Source organism: Taudactylus pleione, unplaced genomic scaffold (genome assembly GCF_031769625.1).
Source record: "Taudactylus pleione unplaced genomic scaffold, aTauple2 ptg000093l, whole genome shotgun sequence".
In the NCBI taxonomy this organism is placed as follows: Eukaryota; Metazoa; Chordata; class Amphibia; order Anura; family Myobatrachidae; genus Taudactylus; species Taudactylus pleione.
Genome location: NW_028284495.1, coordinates 1679511 through 1700696, shown reverse-complemented (window position 1 = coordinate 1700696; position 21186 = coordinate 1679511). Strand labels below are relative to the sequence as shown.

General features: G+C 45.7%; 1 protein-coding gene across 6 annotated transcripts in view; it reads left to right on the top strand.

Moving 5' to 3' along the window:
* Positions 1 to 21186, top strand: part of TGS1 (trimethylguanosine synthase 1) — a 119739-nt gene that overhangs the window by 61573 nt on the left and 36980 nt on the right. For all 6 annotated transcript variants that reach the window (XM_088469534.1, XM_088469529.1, XM_088469528.1 and 3 more), the window contains one exon: positions 7247 to 7323. In XM_088469534.1, coding sequence (XP_088325660.1) covers positions 7247 to 7323 — 77 coding nt within the window. The remainder of the gene's footprint in view (positions 1 to 7246; positions 7324 to 21186) is intronic.

Genomic DNA, 21186 nt, shown 5'->3' with positions numbered 1-21186 from the left:
ACCACTGTCAGGCTGTTTAACAAAGGGCGTAACATTCTGATTAGGTCGCCCCGCTACAACAGAGCCCTCTGACTCGCAAGCCTCACAGATGGAAGAACCCTCTGAGCCAGCCTGCGCAAACTTTATCCTACATTTAGAGGAAGCAAATAGTTTTTGAGAAGTACCTTTATCTGCTTCCTTAGCTGCCATGGTATACCCACACACACGCAGGCTATAGACAGACTAGCACCAACAGAACAGCCTCTAAGGACACAGCCACACAACTGTAGAGATGAGGGAGACAGGAATAGAAGAGGAGGAGCAGGATATAACAAAATGAATAGTGGTAGGGAACAAAGGGAACTCACAGACGACTGACTGGACACTGGCTCTGAATAGCGTAGTGCAGCACCTTCCTCTATAGCCGGAACTTCGGCCCTGAGTGTAGCCGGGAATGAGCACCGGCTCTCTAGTGTGCCCCATCTTCAAAACCAAATACAAGCACGCTGGTGCTGAGTTCTCCTGGCGCCCACTAGCTAATAGTGACAGCCGCAACAGTACCGCGCTGTCACTAAGCCTAGCTATAATATCTACCGCTCCTGCTACTTAGCGGTGGTCATACTTGTCAGCCGGGATGCTGGGCTTAGGGAACGGCGAGGAAAACCCAGACACAAGCCAGTGTCAGCTGTGACGGGTCCTCGCTGAGTCAGGTGGCTCAAGTATGGGGCTCCCTCCTCGGGGTCACCTGACACCGGCTGCAGTAGCCATGGCGGTGCCTTTCCTGGCGGCTCCCATGTAGCAGGCAGACTGCCACAGCCAGCAGTCTGCCTGTCCTCATTGTAAAAAGGACAATAGATAAAATAAAAATCATAAACAAAAGGGCTGGAAACAGCCCAATGTGCACTGGCTCTCTCGGTCACTTATCTAAAACTGGTGCTGATGGGGCATAGATGGGGTGGAGCCCATCTATTTAAATGCCTTGCGCTCTAGTGTCCCCCCTGGAATCGGAGAAACTGATTTACCGGTAGGTACCAAAATCCTGTGGTGATGTTTTTCAAAGATACTAAAACATTGGATGTGTAAACTAGATACATTTGGAACACTACACAAATCTGTGAGTACAGTGTATTTAATAGTATTAATAATGTTGGATCATCTAATATGTAGTCACACCCTAATATTTATTTCCTTGTGTTAGATTACACTATACTATACACTGTATAGTCTTCTTCCTAAATTACATAATGCTGCCTCTGTGTGGATGAAGGGCCTCCGGGTGGCTATTCGTTCTTAGTAATTTTTTCCCTACCATTGAGGGCTTCCTTGTGTCCCTCAGTGCTGAAGAAAATGTTTTTTTTTCAAAATCCATTTTAGCGGTCTCTGTTATATCTGCTCTTCTTGTTAACCATTTGTAAAAGTAGAGGGGGCAGCGGAACAAGTGTAGGTTTAGGACTGAGGAAGAATCTGTCCTTTTAGATTTCTGTTGCAACAGGTTATATTGGAACAGATGGGATAATAGCATATTTCTTCTTCGGGTTTCATAGAGTCCACAGGGATACCATGGGGTATGTAGTTGGAGTAATCCATTGCACCAAACAGCTACAGCTATCAAGCTCCCAGCATGCATAGGACCTCCTCCCTATATATCCTGCCCCCAGCCACAGGCATTCAGTTTTTTTGTTTGGTGCTTGGCAAGTATCTAGACGCACTTGTTATAACAGCGGGACTGTTTAGGCAGTCCCAGGTTTAGTTTTTTTGTTTGTTTGTTGGCTTAAGCAGTACTAAGCGTCCGGGGGACGCTTGTACGGTGACCCTGGAGATATCGGCGGGTCACAGCGAAGCTTAGCTAGCAGCGACGCTGGGGCCCGGACTCAGTTGGATCCAAGGAGATGGCAAGGTAAGGCGATTCCTCGTTTTCAAAGGAATCGTGCGCTGCAGTCCTGGCTTCCGGTGTAGGAGACGCTCCAGAGGCTGCGGCTAGTGAGGGCCCTTGAGCTGCGTCCTCACTAAGACCGCTGGGGCCAGATCGTCTGATGCCAGGGACGGGTAGTAGATGCACTAGTAGTGTCTATTATTGGAGCCAGCTAACCCGTGCCGTTAAGCAGCTTAGGGGAGATGGGCGCTCCCCCGGCCACTCCTCCCCCAACACAGACACAGCTTCCTGTGTGGGTTCCCGCGTCTGGTTTGTTATTTCTGACCACCTCGTGTAGTGAGACGCTCACAGTCCAGCTATGGTGCTCTGCTGAAAGCGGTTGGTTCTCAGAAGGTTTGGGTCAGTCTCCCTGTATACCTCTCCCTTGGGTCAGGTATATAGTGCTCTATATCCTACCAAGCCTCCTGGGGTTTGGTCAGTTGATTCAGAGCCCATTTGCATTTGAATGTATATATGCATTGTATGTGACTTTAATGCTAGCTGCTGTATTCATAGTGCCGTTTATTTCTAAACTCAGATATATCTATCACTCTGTTTCTCCTCATCCCTCTGAATACAGGTTTGTGGGGTTTTTCATTGTCTTTTCACATTTACTTGTGAAGACTGTCACATTGCATTTATACCTTATACCTGTTATACAGTGCATCCGGAAAGTATTCACAGCGCTTAGCTTTTTCCACATTTTGTTAAGTTACAGCCTTATTCCAAAATGGAATAAATTCCTTTTTGTCCTCAAAATTCTACACACAATACCCCATAATGATGACTTGTAAAAAGTTTGATATTTTTTCAAATTTAATAATAAGAAAAAAAAAAACTAAATCACATGTACATAAGTATTCACAGCCTTTGCCATGAAGCTCAAAATTGAGCTCAGATGCATCTGGTTTCCACTGATCATCCTTGAGATGTTCCTACAGCTTAATTGGAGTCCACCTGTGGTAAATTCAGTTGATTGGACATGATTTTGAAAGGCATACACCTGTCTATATAATGTCCCACACTTGACAGTGCATGTCAGAGCACAAACCAAGCATGTGGAAAAAGTGAAACGCTGTGAATACTTTCCGGATGCACTGTACATTATATCTAAAGGCAAGAGGAAGAAGGAGGTTGAGCCTCCTGTGCTGGTATCATGTAAATCCTGCTTGGCAGTCCTGTCAGATCAGCATTTTTTGTAAGATGGTTTGTGTGGTGCAGCCACCTCTCCAATCCAGCAGCACACCAGTATTTGCACAAGAACCACCTTGGGTGGCTATTGGTCTCAGGTTTTGTTACATTTTTGTGGACCGTGCAGCAGCTTCATAGGCCCCAGCAACGGTACTGCCTCCCCCCACTATGGGGTACCCACAGCATTTACATCCTTCTATGCATATGTCTCCCATGAATCCTTTTTTGTTTGATGGTTATACTCACTCTAGTCAGAGAACAGCTGTCTTATCTTTGCTAAATGCGAGAAGCGGTTATTGATGCACGTATTTTGGCTTCTAGAGTGTAGGCAGCTTCAGTTGCTGCTAGGCATCCCCCTCAGAAGTTTGGGTCTGAAGGAAGAGTTGTACAAAAAAAAAACAATCAAGGCCTTGGCCCTCCAAGAGGCTTTTTTGTGCCCTCCTGAGGTCAGGGGTTATAATCCCTGTTTCTGTGACGCAACAAAGAAGGGGGTTATTATTCAGATTTGTTTTTAATTCTGAAACCAAATGGGTCTCATCGCCCTATTCTGAATCTGAAGTTTCTCAACAAATTCATCCATGTGCCCATGTTCCATATGGAAACCCTACGGTCAATTATGCTGTCAATGGAGCCTGGAGATTTCATGGTTTCACTGGACATGCAGGATGCGTATCTGCATGTACCTATTGCACGATCCTACCAAAGGTTTCTGAGGTTTGCTGTGGGTCAGCAACATTACCAATTTCAGGCTCTGCCCTGCTGTCTGTTCACAGCCCCTCAGGTGTTCACAAAGATAATGGCAGTCATGGCAGCTCATCTCAGATGACAAGGATACTACCATACTTGGACGATCTCCTGATATTGGCGCAATCTCTGGAGGTTTTACAACACATGTCCAAATGACCATTGCCTGTCTACAAGAGCACGGCTGGATAATCAATAGGTAAAAGTCTTCTTTCTCCAAATAAGCAGATGGTACATTTTGGGGCACTGCTGGATTCACTGGGGCAAAGGATTCTTCTACCAGTGGACAAGATTGCTGCCCTACAATTACGGGTGTGCAAACTGCTCTGCAATGAGTGTTTCAGTTCACTTAGCGTTGCAGGTACTGGGGTCCATAATATCCACCTTCGAAATGGTGGCTTATGTGCAGTTCCATTCCAGGTCCCTGCAACGATGGATTGTGTCTTAATGGGATGGTCAGTATCAACTGATTAGTCTCAAAGGATCCGCATCTAGCCAGAGGTTCGGCTCTCCATTGCATGGTGGCTGCAGACGACTCATTTAAACAAGGGCCGCCCTTTATGGATCCCAAATTGGGTACTCCTCACTATGGATGCAAGTCTGCGAGGATGGAGCGCAGTGACAAGTCATCAGACCTTTCAGGGAAGATGGACAACTCAGGAAAGTCACCTGTCCATAAATATTTTGGAGCTTCGTGCAGTGCACAGGGCGCTCATTCTGGCGTAGGACCTCCTTCACGACAGGCCTGACCAGATTCAGTCCAGCAACGCAACCACAATGGCCTACATCAACCATCAGGGAGGCACAGGCAGTCATGAGGGAAGTGGCGAACATTCTGCTTTGGGAAGAACGCCATCTTCCAGCTATTTCTACAATATTCATCCCAGGAATCCTCAACTGGGATGCAGACTTTGTAAGTCATCAGGACATACACACCGAAGAATGGGCTCTTCATCTGGATGTCTTTCAGCTGCTGGTGGACAAGTGGGATGTAGACCTCATGGCATAACGTTACAACCACAAGGTCCCCAGGTACGGGTCCAGAACAAGGGACCCCTCAACTGCCTTCGTGGATGCTCTGGAGAAAACGGGTATGCTCACTGGAAGTTTCACCTCGCTGCCAATCTCCCTTTCTTCCCAAGGGTCATCAGAAAATTAAAGCAAGAAGGCGGCAGGATGATACTATTAGCTCCGGCCTGGTCCAGGAGACATTGGTTCACCGATCTGACATGTCTATCCATAGACAGTCCACTACCTCTACAGATGGATTTGCTAGTGTAGGGTCCCTGCCTATGTCCGGATCTACCTCGGCTGGCTTTGACGGCATGGCTCTTTAGTCTTCAGTCTTAAAGGCCAAAGGTTTTTCTACTACTGTGATCCAGACGATGCTTAGGGCCAAGAAGCCTGCTTCGGCCCTCATCTGTCAAAGGATTTTTTTCGTTGGTGTGCCCACAGAAAGTATGTCCCTAACGTTTTCAGGGTCTCCCGAGTTCTTGCTTTTCTGCAGGCTGGACTAGACCTCGGTCTTTGTCTGGCTACTTTTGAGAGTTCAGGTTTCTGCATTGTCAGTTTGGTTCCCGCACAGAATCGCTCTCCCGCCGGATGTTAAACTTTTTTGCAGGGTGTTCTCCAACTTCAGCCACCTTAAGTCCCTCCGGTGGCACCGTGGGATTTCCCCCTTTGAACACTTGGACACAGTGGTTGACAGCGAAGACGCTTTTTCTACTCGCTATCTCATCAGCTCGCAGAGTTTTTGATTTGGTAGTACTTTCATGTCGCTCTCCATTTTTGATTTTTCACCAAAATAGAGCTGTCCTCCGTACAAGGGCAGGTTGCCTTCTGAAAGTGGTATCCTGTTTTCATATGAATGAAGAGCTTGTAGTCCCAGCCTTTCGGTCTTCTGGCCTTTTTGGTAGGTGAAGTTTCACTGGATGTGGTTCGAGCTCTTCGTATCTACTTGGATCGTACCATCTCCATTAGGAAATCAGATGCACTTTTTGTATTATATGGTTTCCACAAGCGGGGCTGGCCAGCTAACAAGCAGGTGCTGACTTGCTGGCCGCGTATGACTTTTTCTCATATGTATACTCAGGTTGATCTCTCTGTTCCGAACACGGTGACAGCACATGCTACTCTGTGGGACCATCGTGGCCGTTTAGACATAGCGCTTCTGCAGAACAGTTGTGCAAGACAGCGACTTATTCTTCGGTCCACACTTCTATGAATTTGATACTTTTGCCTCCCAGGATGCTTCCTTTGGGTGGCGGATTCTCCTCTCTGCTCAGGAGCATCCCCACACTTAAGGGAACTGCTTTAGGACATCCCCAAGGTATCCGTGTGGACCCTATGAAACTCGAAGAAGAAAGTTATGGTAGACTTACCTTTTTTGTTAATTTTTTTTTTCATCAAAGTTCACAGGGTCAACAGGGCACCCACCCTGATGCGCCTGGCCTCAGTTGGGTTCTGTTCCTTTCTTTTTTTGTCACTAATTCCCTCTTCGTTTTTTTAGAGTGTTTCTTGTATACATTTTACTTCCTTCTCCACTTTCTTTCTCTTGCCGTTAGGCTTGTTTACAAACTGAATGCCTGTGGCTTGGGGGCTGGGTATATAGGGAGGAAGTCCTATGCATGCTGGGAGCTTGAAAGCTGTAGCTGTTTGGTGCAATGGATTACTCCAACTACATACCCTGTGGTATGCCTGTGGACCCTATGAACCTTGAAGAAAGAGTTAACAAAGGTAAGTCTACCATAACTCTTCTACTATAAAATAGCTTTTAACATTTGACCTTAATTATTACTTGCAAGTTTGTTTTTCCTTCTAGAATACAAGTAGAGCAGGTCAGCCATTGATTTCCTGGAATCCATGTAATAAGGGCTTTAACTAGGGTAGTGCGACCTGTGCCATGGCACAGGGCACCGCAGGGCAGGGGCCGCTGTTTAGGCCTGTCAATTTTCCTGTTTATTAGCATTCTCACTTCTAGCTTCCTCTTCTCTTATCCCCAGCATCCCCTGGCCTCCCCTATCTCTTCCCTGGCCCTTCCCCATGAGGCCATGGTCCTTTTTCAGGTGCACTATCTTATGTCCCTATTTAAAAAATGAGGGGGGAGGGGGCACCAATGCTCTCTCTGGCACAGGGCAGCAAAAAGTCTACGGCTCTGCATGTAATCATGGTTATTAAAACCATTGAGCCAGTTTCATCACCTGTTTGCGTGTGCAGAAAAGTATAGAACTTTTTGTCACAATAGAGTTGCCACATTTTATTTCACAGGATCTATTGCCACGATTTTGGTACAAGCTACTAATAAGACAAGTACAGTAGGTGATTGAAGTACTGTATACAGAACATGGGTGGCTGCTGCATGTCTGCACATCACAATGCATGCTCTTAATGTTTCTCATTTTCCTTAACATTCTGACACATTTGAAGTTTTTCAGCTTTCCCAGCAGATAACGAAAAATATTATTTATTTCTTGCCACGCAATACTGATGTGGAGCAGGTAAGCCATTTCCTTTCCCCTTAATATACTATGGGCCTGATTCAGTGTTTGCACAACATGTTACAGTGTAACTGCACTTTGTATGCATATGCAAAATGGTAATATTATAGCTCTTTTGTGAAAATGTAAACCATGTGGATAAGGTTTGAGCGTGGCACACTAAGCTCACAGTCAGGTTCTCTTATGCTGGGTACGCATTGGCCAACATATCGGGCGTTCATTTAAACGGCTAATATATTGTGTGCACATCGGCCAGTGTGTACAGTTGATATGTCTGTGAACGACGTCATTCACAGACATATCGCATCGGCTGAGCAGCACAGCTGATGGCCAATATATCTGCAGATACATGGGCTCATCGTGCGGTGTGTACAGGCAGTCAGCCGTCCGCCCGTACACTTGCAGCAGAGGCCGTGGGGAAGAGGAGGGCGTGACTCGTTCCCCGGCCAGCGGGACTGCAGTGATGGTTGTTCAGTATGTATGAACAACCATCACCTGTAGATATATCTTTTTGGTGTGTGTACCCACCTTAACCCTATCACTGTCCCTAGGGATGTGTGGGTATAGTGCTGCTCACTCGTTGCTTCCCTCCTTGCCTTAGCCCAGGATAGGGTGTAGAGCTTATAATATTACTATTTTGTATGTGTGTGTCAACAGCTGCTGTCTATAAATGATTTACTATATATTCATTTTATTTTTATCACTGCCTTGGTCATCTGCATACTATTAGAATATTTATACACTTAATACATTCTTCACATAACACAGTTAGCGCTTCTAGTCTGTTTTTTGTTTTCATCAAAGTCACTTTGATATCCGGAGCTGCTTACTTAACTTTTAGGTGCGCTTTGATTTTTTTTTTTACCTTCATGTAACTGTAGTTTGTGTATATATTAAGTCAAAGACCGCAACAAACCGCCTAATATTTTAAATGCCCAGTCCCTTCCAGGGCTATCTTTTTTTATTTCTGTACAGTGATGTGTTCCTTATGCCTGATAGACCTTAAGCCCCTTACTTGCCTAAAAGGAAGGCAGCACAGTGTCATTTATATATCATGGATATTTTTAAGCCGTATCCAGTTATGAATCTCACAGTATCATTCCCCCCAGAAAGTTATTGCATTGCATTTTTGGTCCTAGAACATGTGTATCGCCAGAATGTAGTTCCAACACTTCTATAGTCGTTATATAGGTTTGAAGTCACAATGTCTCAGTTTAAAATGTCAACATTCACAATGTTGACAGCAGAAGTTCGACATTGGTTATGTCAACATGGTTAAAATGTCATGTCGACACCAGCAAAATGTCAACATTGATAATTGACCCCCTCCCTGGTTTCTAAACCTAACCTCCCTGGTGCCTAACCATCCCACTAATGCCTAACCCCGCTACCTAACCCTATCCTCCCCCTAACACCCCGATACTTACCGTCAGGATACTGGTGTCGACCTGTTGGGATTTTGGCACCGTTATACAGACCGTCGGCATCCTGCTCGCTGGGATGCTAACTACATCCCGTCCACAGCATGCCATGTTTGTACCTCCTATGCATCCTTCCTGGAAGGATGTTTATGGCCATTCTAGTCAGAATATGGCTCCATCTAATGTTGATAGCAGACCGGTAGTTACTAATGCGCCTAAACGCAAGTTATAATTTTTTTCAGTCTGCTCAACATATGGATTCAGACGCCTCATCAGAGGAATCGGACGATGCGCAAGGTTCCTCTCCAGGGTCTAGCTCGGGGGAGGAGGAACATCCGTCCACAGTGGATGTTCCTTCTTTGGTGAAAGCAGTTAAAACAATCCTAGATATTCAGGATGATGAACCAGCTCATAGTAAGAAGGCTCCAGTGTTTAATCACCACCAGAAGGTTGTCAAAACGGAGTTTCCTGTATCTGAACAGCTCACTGAGCTTATGGATGAGTCATTGGGTAACCCTGTCAAACTTTTTTTTTTTTATGTGAATAAGATAATATTGTTGTATACTTTCCCGGCTTCTGTATGTACTAAGTGGGAGGTACCTCCTACTGTGGATGCTCATGTGACGCATTTAATCAGAAATGCTACATTGCCTATTCCATCAGCATCTTCCCTGAAGGATTCCACGTATAGAAAAACTGAAGCATGTCTTAAAACGCGCTGTTACTCGTCCAGCTATGGCTGGAGCCTAGGTAGCCAAAGCTGTTGAAGAATGGATGGGAGCACTGGAAGATTCTCTACCAAATGCTACAAGAGAACAGATGATGTATATCTGCCACGTACCAGAAGTGGCTTCCTATCTGGGAGGAACTGCTGTAGATGCTGGAATTTTAGCATCTAAAGAATTAGCAGCTTCAATAGTGGCATGCAGGGCCCTTTGGTTAAGATCTTGGAAAGCTGATACAGGATCAAAGAAGGCGCTGGAAGTTTTACCTTTCTATGGAAAAGTACTTTTTGGAGCAGAGTTGGATAAAATTATAGCTACTCTGGTGGCTTCAAAGTCAGCAGGTCTGTCATCTACGGCGGCTATAAAGTCTAGGCAGGTTTCTTTCCGGTCCTGCCGTCCTCAGAGACGAGCAAGGGAACAACCTTCCTCTAAGACTTTTCTAGTTTTCACAAAATGTCAATGCGACAAACTAAGAGATCTGGCCCGGCAAGACATCCGGCTTCTAAACTGGACAACAAATTCCCCGGACTGATGGGGGATCCCAGGGTGGGAGGTTGACTTTTTCAGTTTGCGGATTGTTGCGTCAAACAACAAATGCATGGGTCCGAAAAGTGGTCTCTCAGGGGTATGCCCTCACTTTCAGGAGACATCCTCCCCAGAAGTTTGTTTGCACAGATCCTCCATCAGATGTGGTCAAGGCTTTGGCCCTTAAGGAAGCTGTTCACTCCCTGCTTGCAGGTGAGGGTAATAATCCTGGTTCCTGTGTCGCAACAGGGACAGGGGATATTATTCCAATCTATTTCTGGTTCAGAAACTGAATGGGGCTTATCGCTCTACACTAAATCTAAAAACCCTCAACAGGTTTATCCATGTACCCAAGTTTCGTATGGAAACTCCCCTATCAATTATTTTGGCAATGGAGCCTGGGGATTACATGGTTTCCCTGGACATTCAGGACGCATATCTGCATTTTCTTATTATACCATTCCACCAGCAATTATTACGGTTTGCTGTCCTTCAGCAACATTACCAGTTTCAGGCTCTACCCTTTGGCCTATCTACGGCTCCCGGGGTATTTACCAAAATAATGGCAGTCATGACTGCCTGTCTCAGGGAGTCAGAATTTTGCCATATCTGGACAACCTTCTGATATTGGCGCAGACTCCGGTTGTTTTACAAAACCATCTTCAATTGATCATAGCCTGCTTACAAAAGCACGGCTGGATTATCAATTGGAAGAAATAATCATTTTCTCCAACACAACAGGTGGTACATCTGGGAGCTCTTCTGGATTCTCTGGCACAGATGGTGGTTCTGCCAGATGACAAGATAGTGGCCCTAGTGTTGTGGATACGCAAGCCACTATGCAAGCGAAGGGTATCCATTCTGTTAGCAATGCAGGTCCTGGGATCAATGATATCCACCTTCGACATGGTGGAGTATACTCCATTCCATTCCAGGCCTATGCAAAAATTGATTCTCTCCAAGTGGAATGGACAGTATCATCTAATAAGGTCCCAGAGTATCCTTCTTACTCCAGAGGTTCATCACTCCCTCTTGTGGTGGTTGAGAAGCTGAGACAAGCTCATCTGAACAAAGGGCGCCCATTCTGGATTCCAAATTGGGTGCTTTTCACCACAGATGCTAGTCTTCATGGATGGGGAGCAGTGACGGGTCATCACACCTTTCAGGGAAGATGGACAAATCATGAAAGCCATCTGCCAATAAACATTCTGGAACTGCAAGCAGTATACAAAGCACTTGTAATGGCACAGGACCTGTTCCACAGCAAGCCGGTCCAGATCCAGTCCAACATTGCGACAACAGTGGCCTACCTCATTCATCAGGGAGGCACAAGAAGTTACGCAGCCATGAAAGAAGTGACAAGGGTTCTGATTTTGGCAGAACGTCGTCTTCCGGCCATCTCGGCAATATTCATACCGGGCGTACTCAGTTGGGATGCAGACTTCTTAAGTCGCCAAGACATACATGCCGGAGAGTGGTCTCTCCATCGTGTTTCAGCTCCTGGTAAGCAAATGGGATCTACCAGAGAGATCTCATGGTGTCCCGTCATAACCACAAGGTCCCCAGGTATGAGTCCTTGTCCAGAGACCCATCAGCAGCCTTCGTGGACGCATTGGCAGTAAGATGGGACTTCAAGCTGGCGTATCTCTTTCCTCCGATCTCCCTCCTCCCAAGAGTTCTCAGGAAATTCAAGCAGGAAGGCGGAATGGTAATACCGGTGGCTCCCGACTTGGCCCAGACATCATTGGTTCACTGACATACATAATATTTCAATAGACAGTCCGTATCCTCTTCCTCTATGACAGGATCTGCTACGCAGGGTCCCCACCGGCATCCGGACTTACCTAGTCTGGCTTTGACGGCGTGGCTCTTGAATCTTCCATCATAAGAGCGAAAGGTTTTTCCAGTTCTGTAATTCAAACGATGCTTAGGGCACGGACGCCTGCCTCTGCCCGCATCTATTACAGTTTGGCATTCTTTTGGTCAATGGTGTTCCCATAGGAAGTATGATCCTAAGGTGTTTAGGAATTCCAGGGTACTGGCTTTTCTCCAGGCAGGTTTAGACTGTGGTCTCCGCCTGGCCACTTTTGAGAGTGTCTGGTTCCAGAGCAAGATTGCCTCATTTCCAGATGTTATAATTTATTTCCAAGAGTTCTGCGAGTTCAGCCTCCTTTTGTTCCACCGGTAGCACCGTGGGATTTGTCCTTGGCTCTTACTACAAGCTCCCCCATTTGAACCTTTGAACTCTGTAGATTAAAAAGGTTGACAACGAAGACTGCCTTTTTCTCCTCGCTATCTCTTCTGCACCCAGAGTCTCTGATTTGGCAGTGCTTTCTTGTCGCTCCCCATTTTTGATTTTTCACCAGGATAGAGCTGTTCTTCGTACAAGGAAAGGTTACCTAACTAAGGTAGTGTCCCGTTTTCATGTGAATGAAGAACTTGTAGTTCCAGCTTTCCAGGCTTGAGATCTTTCTGTAGGTGAAGCCTCCCTGGATGTAGTTCGTGTTCTCCGTATTTATGTGCAGTGTACAAATTCTGTTAGAAAATCAGATGCTCTCTTTGTATTATGGTTTTCACAAACGAGGATGGGCAGCTAACAAACACTCTGGCAAGATGGCTATGCATGATTATCTCTCAGATTTACACACCGGTTGATCTCCCTGTCTCAAGCATGGTGACAGCACATTCTACTCTGACTGTAGGGCCATCATGGGCATTTAGTCGTGGTGCCTCCGATGAACAGTTGTAGGCAGCCAGGTGGTCTTCTGTCCACACTTTTCTTGGGTTCTATGCCCTTGATACTTTTGCCTCTCGGGATGGTTCCTTTGGGCGACGAGTTCTCCTTTCTGCTCAGAAGCGTCCCCCACCCTAGGGGAATTGCTTTAGGACATCCCCCATGGTATCCCTGTGGATCCCTATGGACCCTGAAGAAGAAAATTTAGAGTCATGGTAGACTTGCCTAGATAACACCTTTTTCTTCGAGGTCCACAGGGCACCCACCCTGATGCGCTTGGCTGCATGGGTAAATTTTTTTTCTTTTGGTCACAAATTCCCTCATCTTGTGTAAGTGTATTTCTGGTGTGTGATTGCCATTCCTTCTCCTCTTTCCTTCTCCTGCCTTGAGGCTTCTTAACTAAACTGAAGGCCTGTGGCTAGGGGCGGGGTATATATGGAGGAGGACCCGAGGCATTCTGGGAGCTGAAGCTTTAACTGTTTGGTGTCTGGATCTCTCCAACCATAATATCCCTGTGGACCCTATGGACCTCGAAGAAAAGGAGTTAACTAGGTAAGTCTACCATAACTAAAATTTTTGTGTATACAGATTGAGTTTGGTGATAAGATGAGGTCCTCACCTCCCCACCAATCTATCTATTATATATATAATATGCATTGCCAGGTGTGTACAGCAGATACGTCGTTGAACGACATCATTCACATACATATCTGATCTGCTGTGCAGCACAGTAGATGGCTGATATATATCTGAAAGATATATTGGTCATCTGTTGGTGTGTACGGGTGACCTGCCGATCACCTATACCAGTGGTCAGGGAACAAGGGTAAATTACCCCCCAGGGAAATTAAATTCCTGGGGGTAATGGACGGACAGCCGGGCATGCATATGAATCATTCTATAATATAGAATGATTCATATGCATGCCCGGCTGTGCCACAGGGAGGCTCTAAGCCGGATGCCCGCTGAGATGTTCTTACCAGCGGGCGCCCGGCTCCTTCCCTGCAGCGCCGCGTTAGCCGGAGGCTTGAGTTCTCTTCGGAACTCCCAGTTTCTACCTCTCTCTATGCGCACCATGGGAGAGACGTCATGACGTCTCTCCCATAGTTCCGAGGGGCGGACAGGACGGCAGTGGATGAGGAGCGGGGATTAAGGTAAATGTTTTTGTTTTGTTTTTTTACGAGCAGCACTATGGGGGCATTATATGGGGGCACTACTATATGATTTCCTTCCTTTGAAATCAAGGAGGTAATGTCTGCGTATCTAAATATACTGTATTTTGGGGTAAAAGGTAAAGTCCCCTGACCTATAGACATGCTGCAGGAATCCGGCGGTGATTGACAGCTCAACTGTGCAGGCCAATTTAAATAGCCGCCCAGTTGAGCTGTTAAGCCCGGCACATCGTGCAGACATTTGGTATCAATCACTGTTTGTACAGCGTGGTTGGACTGCTTGCTGTCGCATTATACATTCCAAATCTATAAAATTGTAAATGTACCTTCAGACAATTCTTTTCTTGCAATAAATTTTTTTTTTAATATGGAACAAATGGGGCGCAAACCTAATACTAGCAGCTTCAGAATTTCTATCTTATCTTGCCCAAACATACAAGAAAAACAAACATTTACAATAACAAATAGATAGATAGTATTCATAAAGCGCTTGTATAAAAATAATATACTCAAATGTTCTTTTTTAAGCTTGTCACTTTCTGGAGGTGTTTGAATTTTTGGAAACCAGTCTACACATATGTGTTTCTTTATCTCCCTCTTTTTTTTCATGTGCATGCATTGTGTGAAGAGGAAACACCTCCAGAAAGTGACAAGCTTAAAAAAGAAGTTTTGAGTATATTATTATTTTTATACAAGCGCTTTATGAATAATTATTTTCTTGGTTATCCCATCTTTCCGGGGCTGAGTCTGGTGCCATCCTGTTTCAACATAGTGAAGAAATGCTCTTACACCAGCGTTTATCGCTTGTTATATGGACTTTACAGCTACAAAGGTGATAACTCTGTTGTACATTCAGTTGTTAACTGTGCCAAATTTGAGCAAACGCCCACAGAACATCTATTTATAGTTACAAATAAGGAACACAATTGTCTGCGCTTGTCCTTACCAGTATAAATCTAAGTTTAGAGTTGGGTGCAAATATTTCAAAGTGCAGAATCTGCAGTCAGGAAAATCACATTACACTTCAAGTGGTACAAATGCTGCATGCTTTTTGTATGCTGCACACACATCATGGATAGATCTATTTTTATGTGTGTGTGTGTGTGTATGTTTGTATGTATAGATAGAGAGATATATATATATATATATATATATATTGTACATGCATATACACACACAGAACACCATTGTTTTTCTTATGAAATTCTGCCTGTTTGTGTCACATGACTACTTTCACATTTAAAAAGAGTTGAATCTAAGATGGCTGACTTCAAGATGGCTGCCATACTGGTGGCTTATCCTAAAAAGTTTTCCCCACTCCTATATCATGTGTAGACCAGGGGTTCCCAACCTCGGTCCTCAAGGCACACTAACAGTCCTGGTTTTAAAGATATCCATGCTTGAGCACAGGTGACTTAATTAGTACCTCAGTTATTTTGATTTAACCATCTGTGCTCAACCATGGATATCACTAAAACCAGGACTGTTAGTGTGCCTTGAGGACCGAGGTTGGGAATCACTGGTGTAGACACTGGATTCATTTTCCTTACTCATTTCCTTTTTATAAGGGTGTTTCCACACTTCTGGACACGCGTGTGCGTGTGTGTGTGTGTGTGTGGTAATGGGTTAGTCTGTAAAGGCAGTGGTAGGTGGCGTCACCATACTGTGATATCTTGTAAATACCCAGACCTGCATCAGTTATAATCTGGTATCTCGTGTGTCAGTTTGAACACTGGCTAGGCTGCTCATGGTAAGGCGACGTGAATAATCAGAGCATGATGGTGGATGCCCGATGTATGGGACATTTCCAAAAATGTTCTGTGCGGACATTCAACTTTCCTTTTATCTATGGTGTCACGTGTGTACCGGGAATACTTAATGGAGGACATTATATCGGAGCTTAATGATCGTGTCCAGCGGCATCTGGCCAGATTTGTCCTTAGTAATAGACGGGCCACACTGGCTCAAATCACATCCACATTCACAGATGAGGTACCAGACAGATATCCAGCAGTGCAGCATGCCTTAGCCTCTATGGGATATGGGAGCAGAAGACCTATCCGGGTTGTACCTCTTAAATCAATGCCACCAGACACAGCGCCTCCCCTGGGCTCATGATGTTGCTAATTGTACCCTGGAGAACTGGCAACATGTGGCATGGTCTGATGAGTCACAGTTACAGTTTTTTTGGGCAGGGTTCGGTTGTGGTGCAGACCTCATTAGGCCATGTACCACAATTTCCAACAAGGCACTGTGCAGGCTGGTGGTTACATAATAGTGTGAGGTGTGTTCACATGGCATGGGTTGAGTCCACTGGTCCACCTGGACTCCTCATTGACAAGCAACTGATACGTTGCATTGCTTGATGACCATTTGCAACCCTTCATGGATTCCATGCACCCCCACAATCAGGGCTGCCATCAGAATTGGTGGGGCCCGGGACTGACAAAATAGGCAGGCCCCCCCCCCCCAGGTTATTAGATCCAGTCTCAGCCCAGCATTTTTTTTTCCCCCTCCCCCCCCCCCCCCCTCCCCCTTATTAGATCCTGTGTCTGCCCAGCATTTTTTGCCCACTCCCCCCCTTAATAGATCCAGTGTCTGCCCAGATTTATTTTCCCCCCTCCCCCCCCCCCTTAGATCCAGTGTCTGCCCGATGTGCACACCTTTCTTGTCACTTACCTTAATTCCTTGAAGTTTTCGGTTTCTTCTCTGCCTCTTCCCCAGCACTGCAGAGTGACGCTGGTCCAGCTTCTCCATGGCTCCTCCTACCTCAGGCTTTCCCTCCAGAGGCACGGCGCGTCGTAATGACGTCACATGCGCCGACTTCAATGCAGCAGCAGCACACTTTATTGACATTCCAGGGCAGACGGATGTTGGTTGGTGGAAGAGCTGCCCGAGCTGACCCGCTGCCTCTTCCATATGGGGACCGGGGTGGCGGCCGGTACCAGCGGCACCGGCGGTTGGGCCCCTTTTCTTCTGATCGCGGGGTCACTTTGGGCTGCAAGCTGTGCAGTGCCGAAAGTGGCCAGGCGCCGGCGGGCCCCCCCTCCTTCAGCCAGGGGCCGGGCCCGGGACTCCAGTCCCGGCAGTCCCCCCCTGACGGCGGCCCTGCCCACAATGATGGAATATTCCAGCAGGATAATGCACTGTTATCGGTCCCAAGTTGTACAGAACTGGTTCAAGGAGCATTCTGAATAGTTGCGACGAATGATGTGGCCACCGCGTTCGCCTAACATGAACCACACTTCAGTATATGTAAATGTGATATTTTCTCACAAACACACAAAGGCACAAACCACAGCTATTCGGGTTTTAAATTTCACCATGCAAGATGACCAATATTTAGAAATGTTAATATAAGCTTTAATAGAATGTTGCAGAAAAATGGTTTGTGATTCTCTGCTGTGGAAATCTGCAGATGAAAAGTCACCAGTGACATTACCCATAGTGGGAAAATTCATTATTGAGAAAACTTACACACAGAGCATTGTTGAAATAGAGAACTGAATTTGATGGATAAGCAAATGCATCGGTATCTTCTGCTAAACAAATGGGAGCACGATGCTTGTTCCTGTCGTACAGGGAAACAAAGCCACCACTACAGAGACAAGCTGGTATCTGTATGTAAATGTGGAAGTCTAGGCATAAGCACACAACACAACCTCTTCCTGTGCATAGACGATGCTAAACACTATAGAACCTGTCATACAAGTCAACAAAACACAAACAAAATAACAAAGATGCCTGTATGAAACACCTTTGCCATAATTAACACCTACAGGAAGAAATATAAAAGACAGCCATGCATAAACCAGGTAAAAAGTGACCGTAAAATATTTTGTGACCCAATAAAATAGGGGCTACAGGTATACCTACGCCCAAGTGCAGGGCTGTATTAAGGGAGGAAGGGGCCTGTGCACAGCCTCTTTGCGGGCTCCCTCTTCTCTGGTAAACAGACTTTGTGCCAGAGTTTACCGTTCATTCGCAGGTCTCCTAGAACATGGTGTCCGCACTTTCTTCCCGGGGACATCACTACTGCGCATGCGCAATTCACCGGGAAAATGGCCACCGCACCATTTTCTCGGTGATTAAATTCTCCTGAACCTGCTGACATGGGACTCCGGAGAGGTAAGTGTACTAATTATATGGGTGTGTGGTGTGGGCACCCTGGACCCAGGGGCCTGTGCAACTGCAAATTCTGCACCCATTATAGATATGCCAATGCCCAAGTGGCGTATGGGGTCGGTAATTTATAGTAGCATTGTGCTTGAGATCTAGAAGTAATGGAGCATAAAGGTGTAAAAGTGGGGTGCAGGGACTGGGTGCTTACTGTTTGGTCTCCTTGGGATAAAATCCCTGAAGGAAGAAATGTCTAAACTATGAGGAGCCCACCAGAGGCATTCTGTGTGCAGTATCTCCAGATGAAAGACCATTTATATCCTTTAATTGTTATGTAAGTGGAGAGCTGTCCTGCTCGCAGTGGCAGTGCTTCTGTAGCACTAGGTATGACACATGCAAATGTACTGATCCTTTGGTGTAATGGGTCCATTCTGATTCTTCCATGTATGGTCTTTTTTTATAAGCTTTTACTGTATAGGCTCCGTACACTATGATAGAGATCCGAGCAAAGTTCTCTAAGGGGCAGATTCAATTAGCTGAAATGTTCCATCAGAAGCTCACATGCTGCTATTTTGTGGGATAAAAAGGGAGATAACCTTGCTAGTGTTTTATTGTGTCACAAAGAGATGCAAACAGAAACCAAGCAGTGTTGCCCTTCAGTAATATCTAGATGAAAGAAAAGTCCTATTGGAGAAAAGTGCTATATAAATAAACTTATTAATATCCAGAAATGTGCGCAGCTGTACTTTGTGGAACCTTCTGGCTAATTGAACTTGCCCATAAGAGCAGTATTTTTGTGACCTGTTTTAAAAACAATAATTTCTAATATATTTTCACTTAAAGAGTAGATGTTGTTCTCCATTCTCTCCTGTAATCAGCGGAGGGCGCCCTTGTAGTGTCCGGCTGCTCCCGTAGGGACCTAGCCACACTGATGACTGCCATTGGCAATCCCACCCCTTTACTAATCTTGTCAGTATCACTTTGTTATATATGCTGCTTTTGATTCTGTCCTTATTTTCTATGCTGTTTATTTGAAAATATACTGAATTAGAATATGTAACACCCAATAATATAGTATGTTGGTATAGTTATTCTGCGGTTATGTCATATGCAGGGAGCCTATATCCTCCTCCTATTGAGGCCCAGTGCCACCTGATCAGGCTTTTATCATTTGCAGAAGTGTGAAAGACTACTGGGTGTTGGTTTTAGTGTGCAGTAAGGCAAGATCTGGGAATGTATCCTGTCTGCTCCCTGTTCTATTACACCGATGCATATCACCAGGTGCACAGATATGACCTTGCCCTACATTAGATTGTTCATATTCATGCATATAGCTATGAATCTTGTTTTTACATTTCAGAAACAAAACTAGAAGTAGAAGAAAATAAATGTTATTGTCTAAATAGGCCATGTAAGCTGGTTCCCCTCCGTTCTATCATTGGGCATGTCACACATTTGTTGGCTCAGCTTGCAGAGGACTACACAACGATTCTGTCATTCTAGAATTTTTTTTTCTAGGCTTTCAGTATAACTTTAATATAGTGATCAGGTCACCATGATATTTACAGAGCGACATCCTGTTGCTCTTTACTTAATTGAAATATTCTCCTACACTTTGTTTTGGCATGTGGTCATAGATCAAGTGTGCTAGTAAATGATAATCATTAATTCAGCCTGAACCTTCTCTAAAGGCCAAACATGCCCTAATGCTCGCCTGGCGTCATCCCATTTGTAAGTAATTTACCTTCTTGTTAGTTAATGCATAACCTGGGTGCACCCAAGTCGCCTGATTACTTTATACTGTACCTAATTTATCTTTCTACATTATATGTACAATACAAATTTTTATAGTCCTCAACAAAACAGAGCGATTTGTCATATGAAATTGCAATGTAAATGCATAACAGAACAGTAAACAGATAAAGAAAAGCCCAGTCTTGTGCACAAGCTAAGATAATACATTATTACAATTCAACAAACGTACAGCAGATGGGAAAAAAAACTATTATGCATCCGCCCTGTATGTGCTATCAAAGTTTTAAACCCTTTTTTTATGGTAAATTACAGAATACCTCATAATACAGATATCTTGAATCTGAGATTTCTACTTCAGGGTTCATAGGGGGGGTCCACAGGGTTGACCTTGGGGTATAGCTGGATCTGGATCCACGGGCACCACGCAGTTAAAGCTTTCACTGCTCCCAGGATGCACTTGGGTCCATCCTCCTCTATACCCCGCCCCCGAGCCAAAGGCACCTCAGTTTTAGTTGGTGCCCGGCCGGAGTCGGGTCACCCTGTCGCAGTGGGGCTGCAGGAGCAGCCCCTAAGCTTTATTTTAAAGAGGAAACATTTTTATTTTTTATTTATTTTTTTTTTACACTATCGTGGCGGGACCCCAGAGTCTGTACTAGCCGGGCTCTGGGGACTCCCTGTGACTGCTGCCGGACGCGATGGGGACCAGGTAAGCCGCGGGTCGCCGCGTGCGGCGTCCCGCGGATACTTCAAATGCAGTCAGGAGCCTCCGGTCTCTGGGGACAGACCGGAGGCGCTAGCAGCGGCGGCGGGCTCCCCCTCTATAGAGGAACACCCTGCGTGTCTGCTAGACCACCAGGGTGACAGGCTGGACGCGGGACCAGCAACCCTGGGGTTAATATGCTAGCCAGGGGAGGAAGCCTTCCCTGTCTAGCGGCTCCTCCCCTCAGCGTGCCTTTCAACATGCAGTCTGGCGTCGCTGAGCTGCTCTTATCTTACGGCCACTCCTCCTCTGAGGTCTCCGGCGGCCATCTTCACTGGCAGGCATCGCAGATCTCCCAGGCGGAATCAAGTGGACCGGTCCCCCTGTGTACCTCTCCCCTGCTGAAGGACAGTGTACACAGCGCTATAGCCCTCCCAGACACTGAATCTGGGCGGTTGATTGTAGCGGAAGGTGCAGTGAGTACTAAAATTTCTGCATTGTATGTGACTATTGCTAGTGCTGCTTGTCTGTGACTTATTCTCCATTACTGTCAGTTTATACCTATCCCTTTCCTTCTCCTACGGCCCAGCAGGTGTGTGGGGGAAGGGCGTTTTCTGATACCCTCACTTATATAAATCACGTATTTGTGAGGCCAGTCACATACTGTTGTGTGCTACACAGTACCATATCTGGGCTGTTTGTGTCGCATACT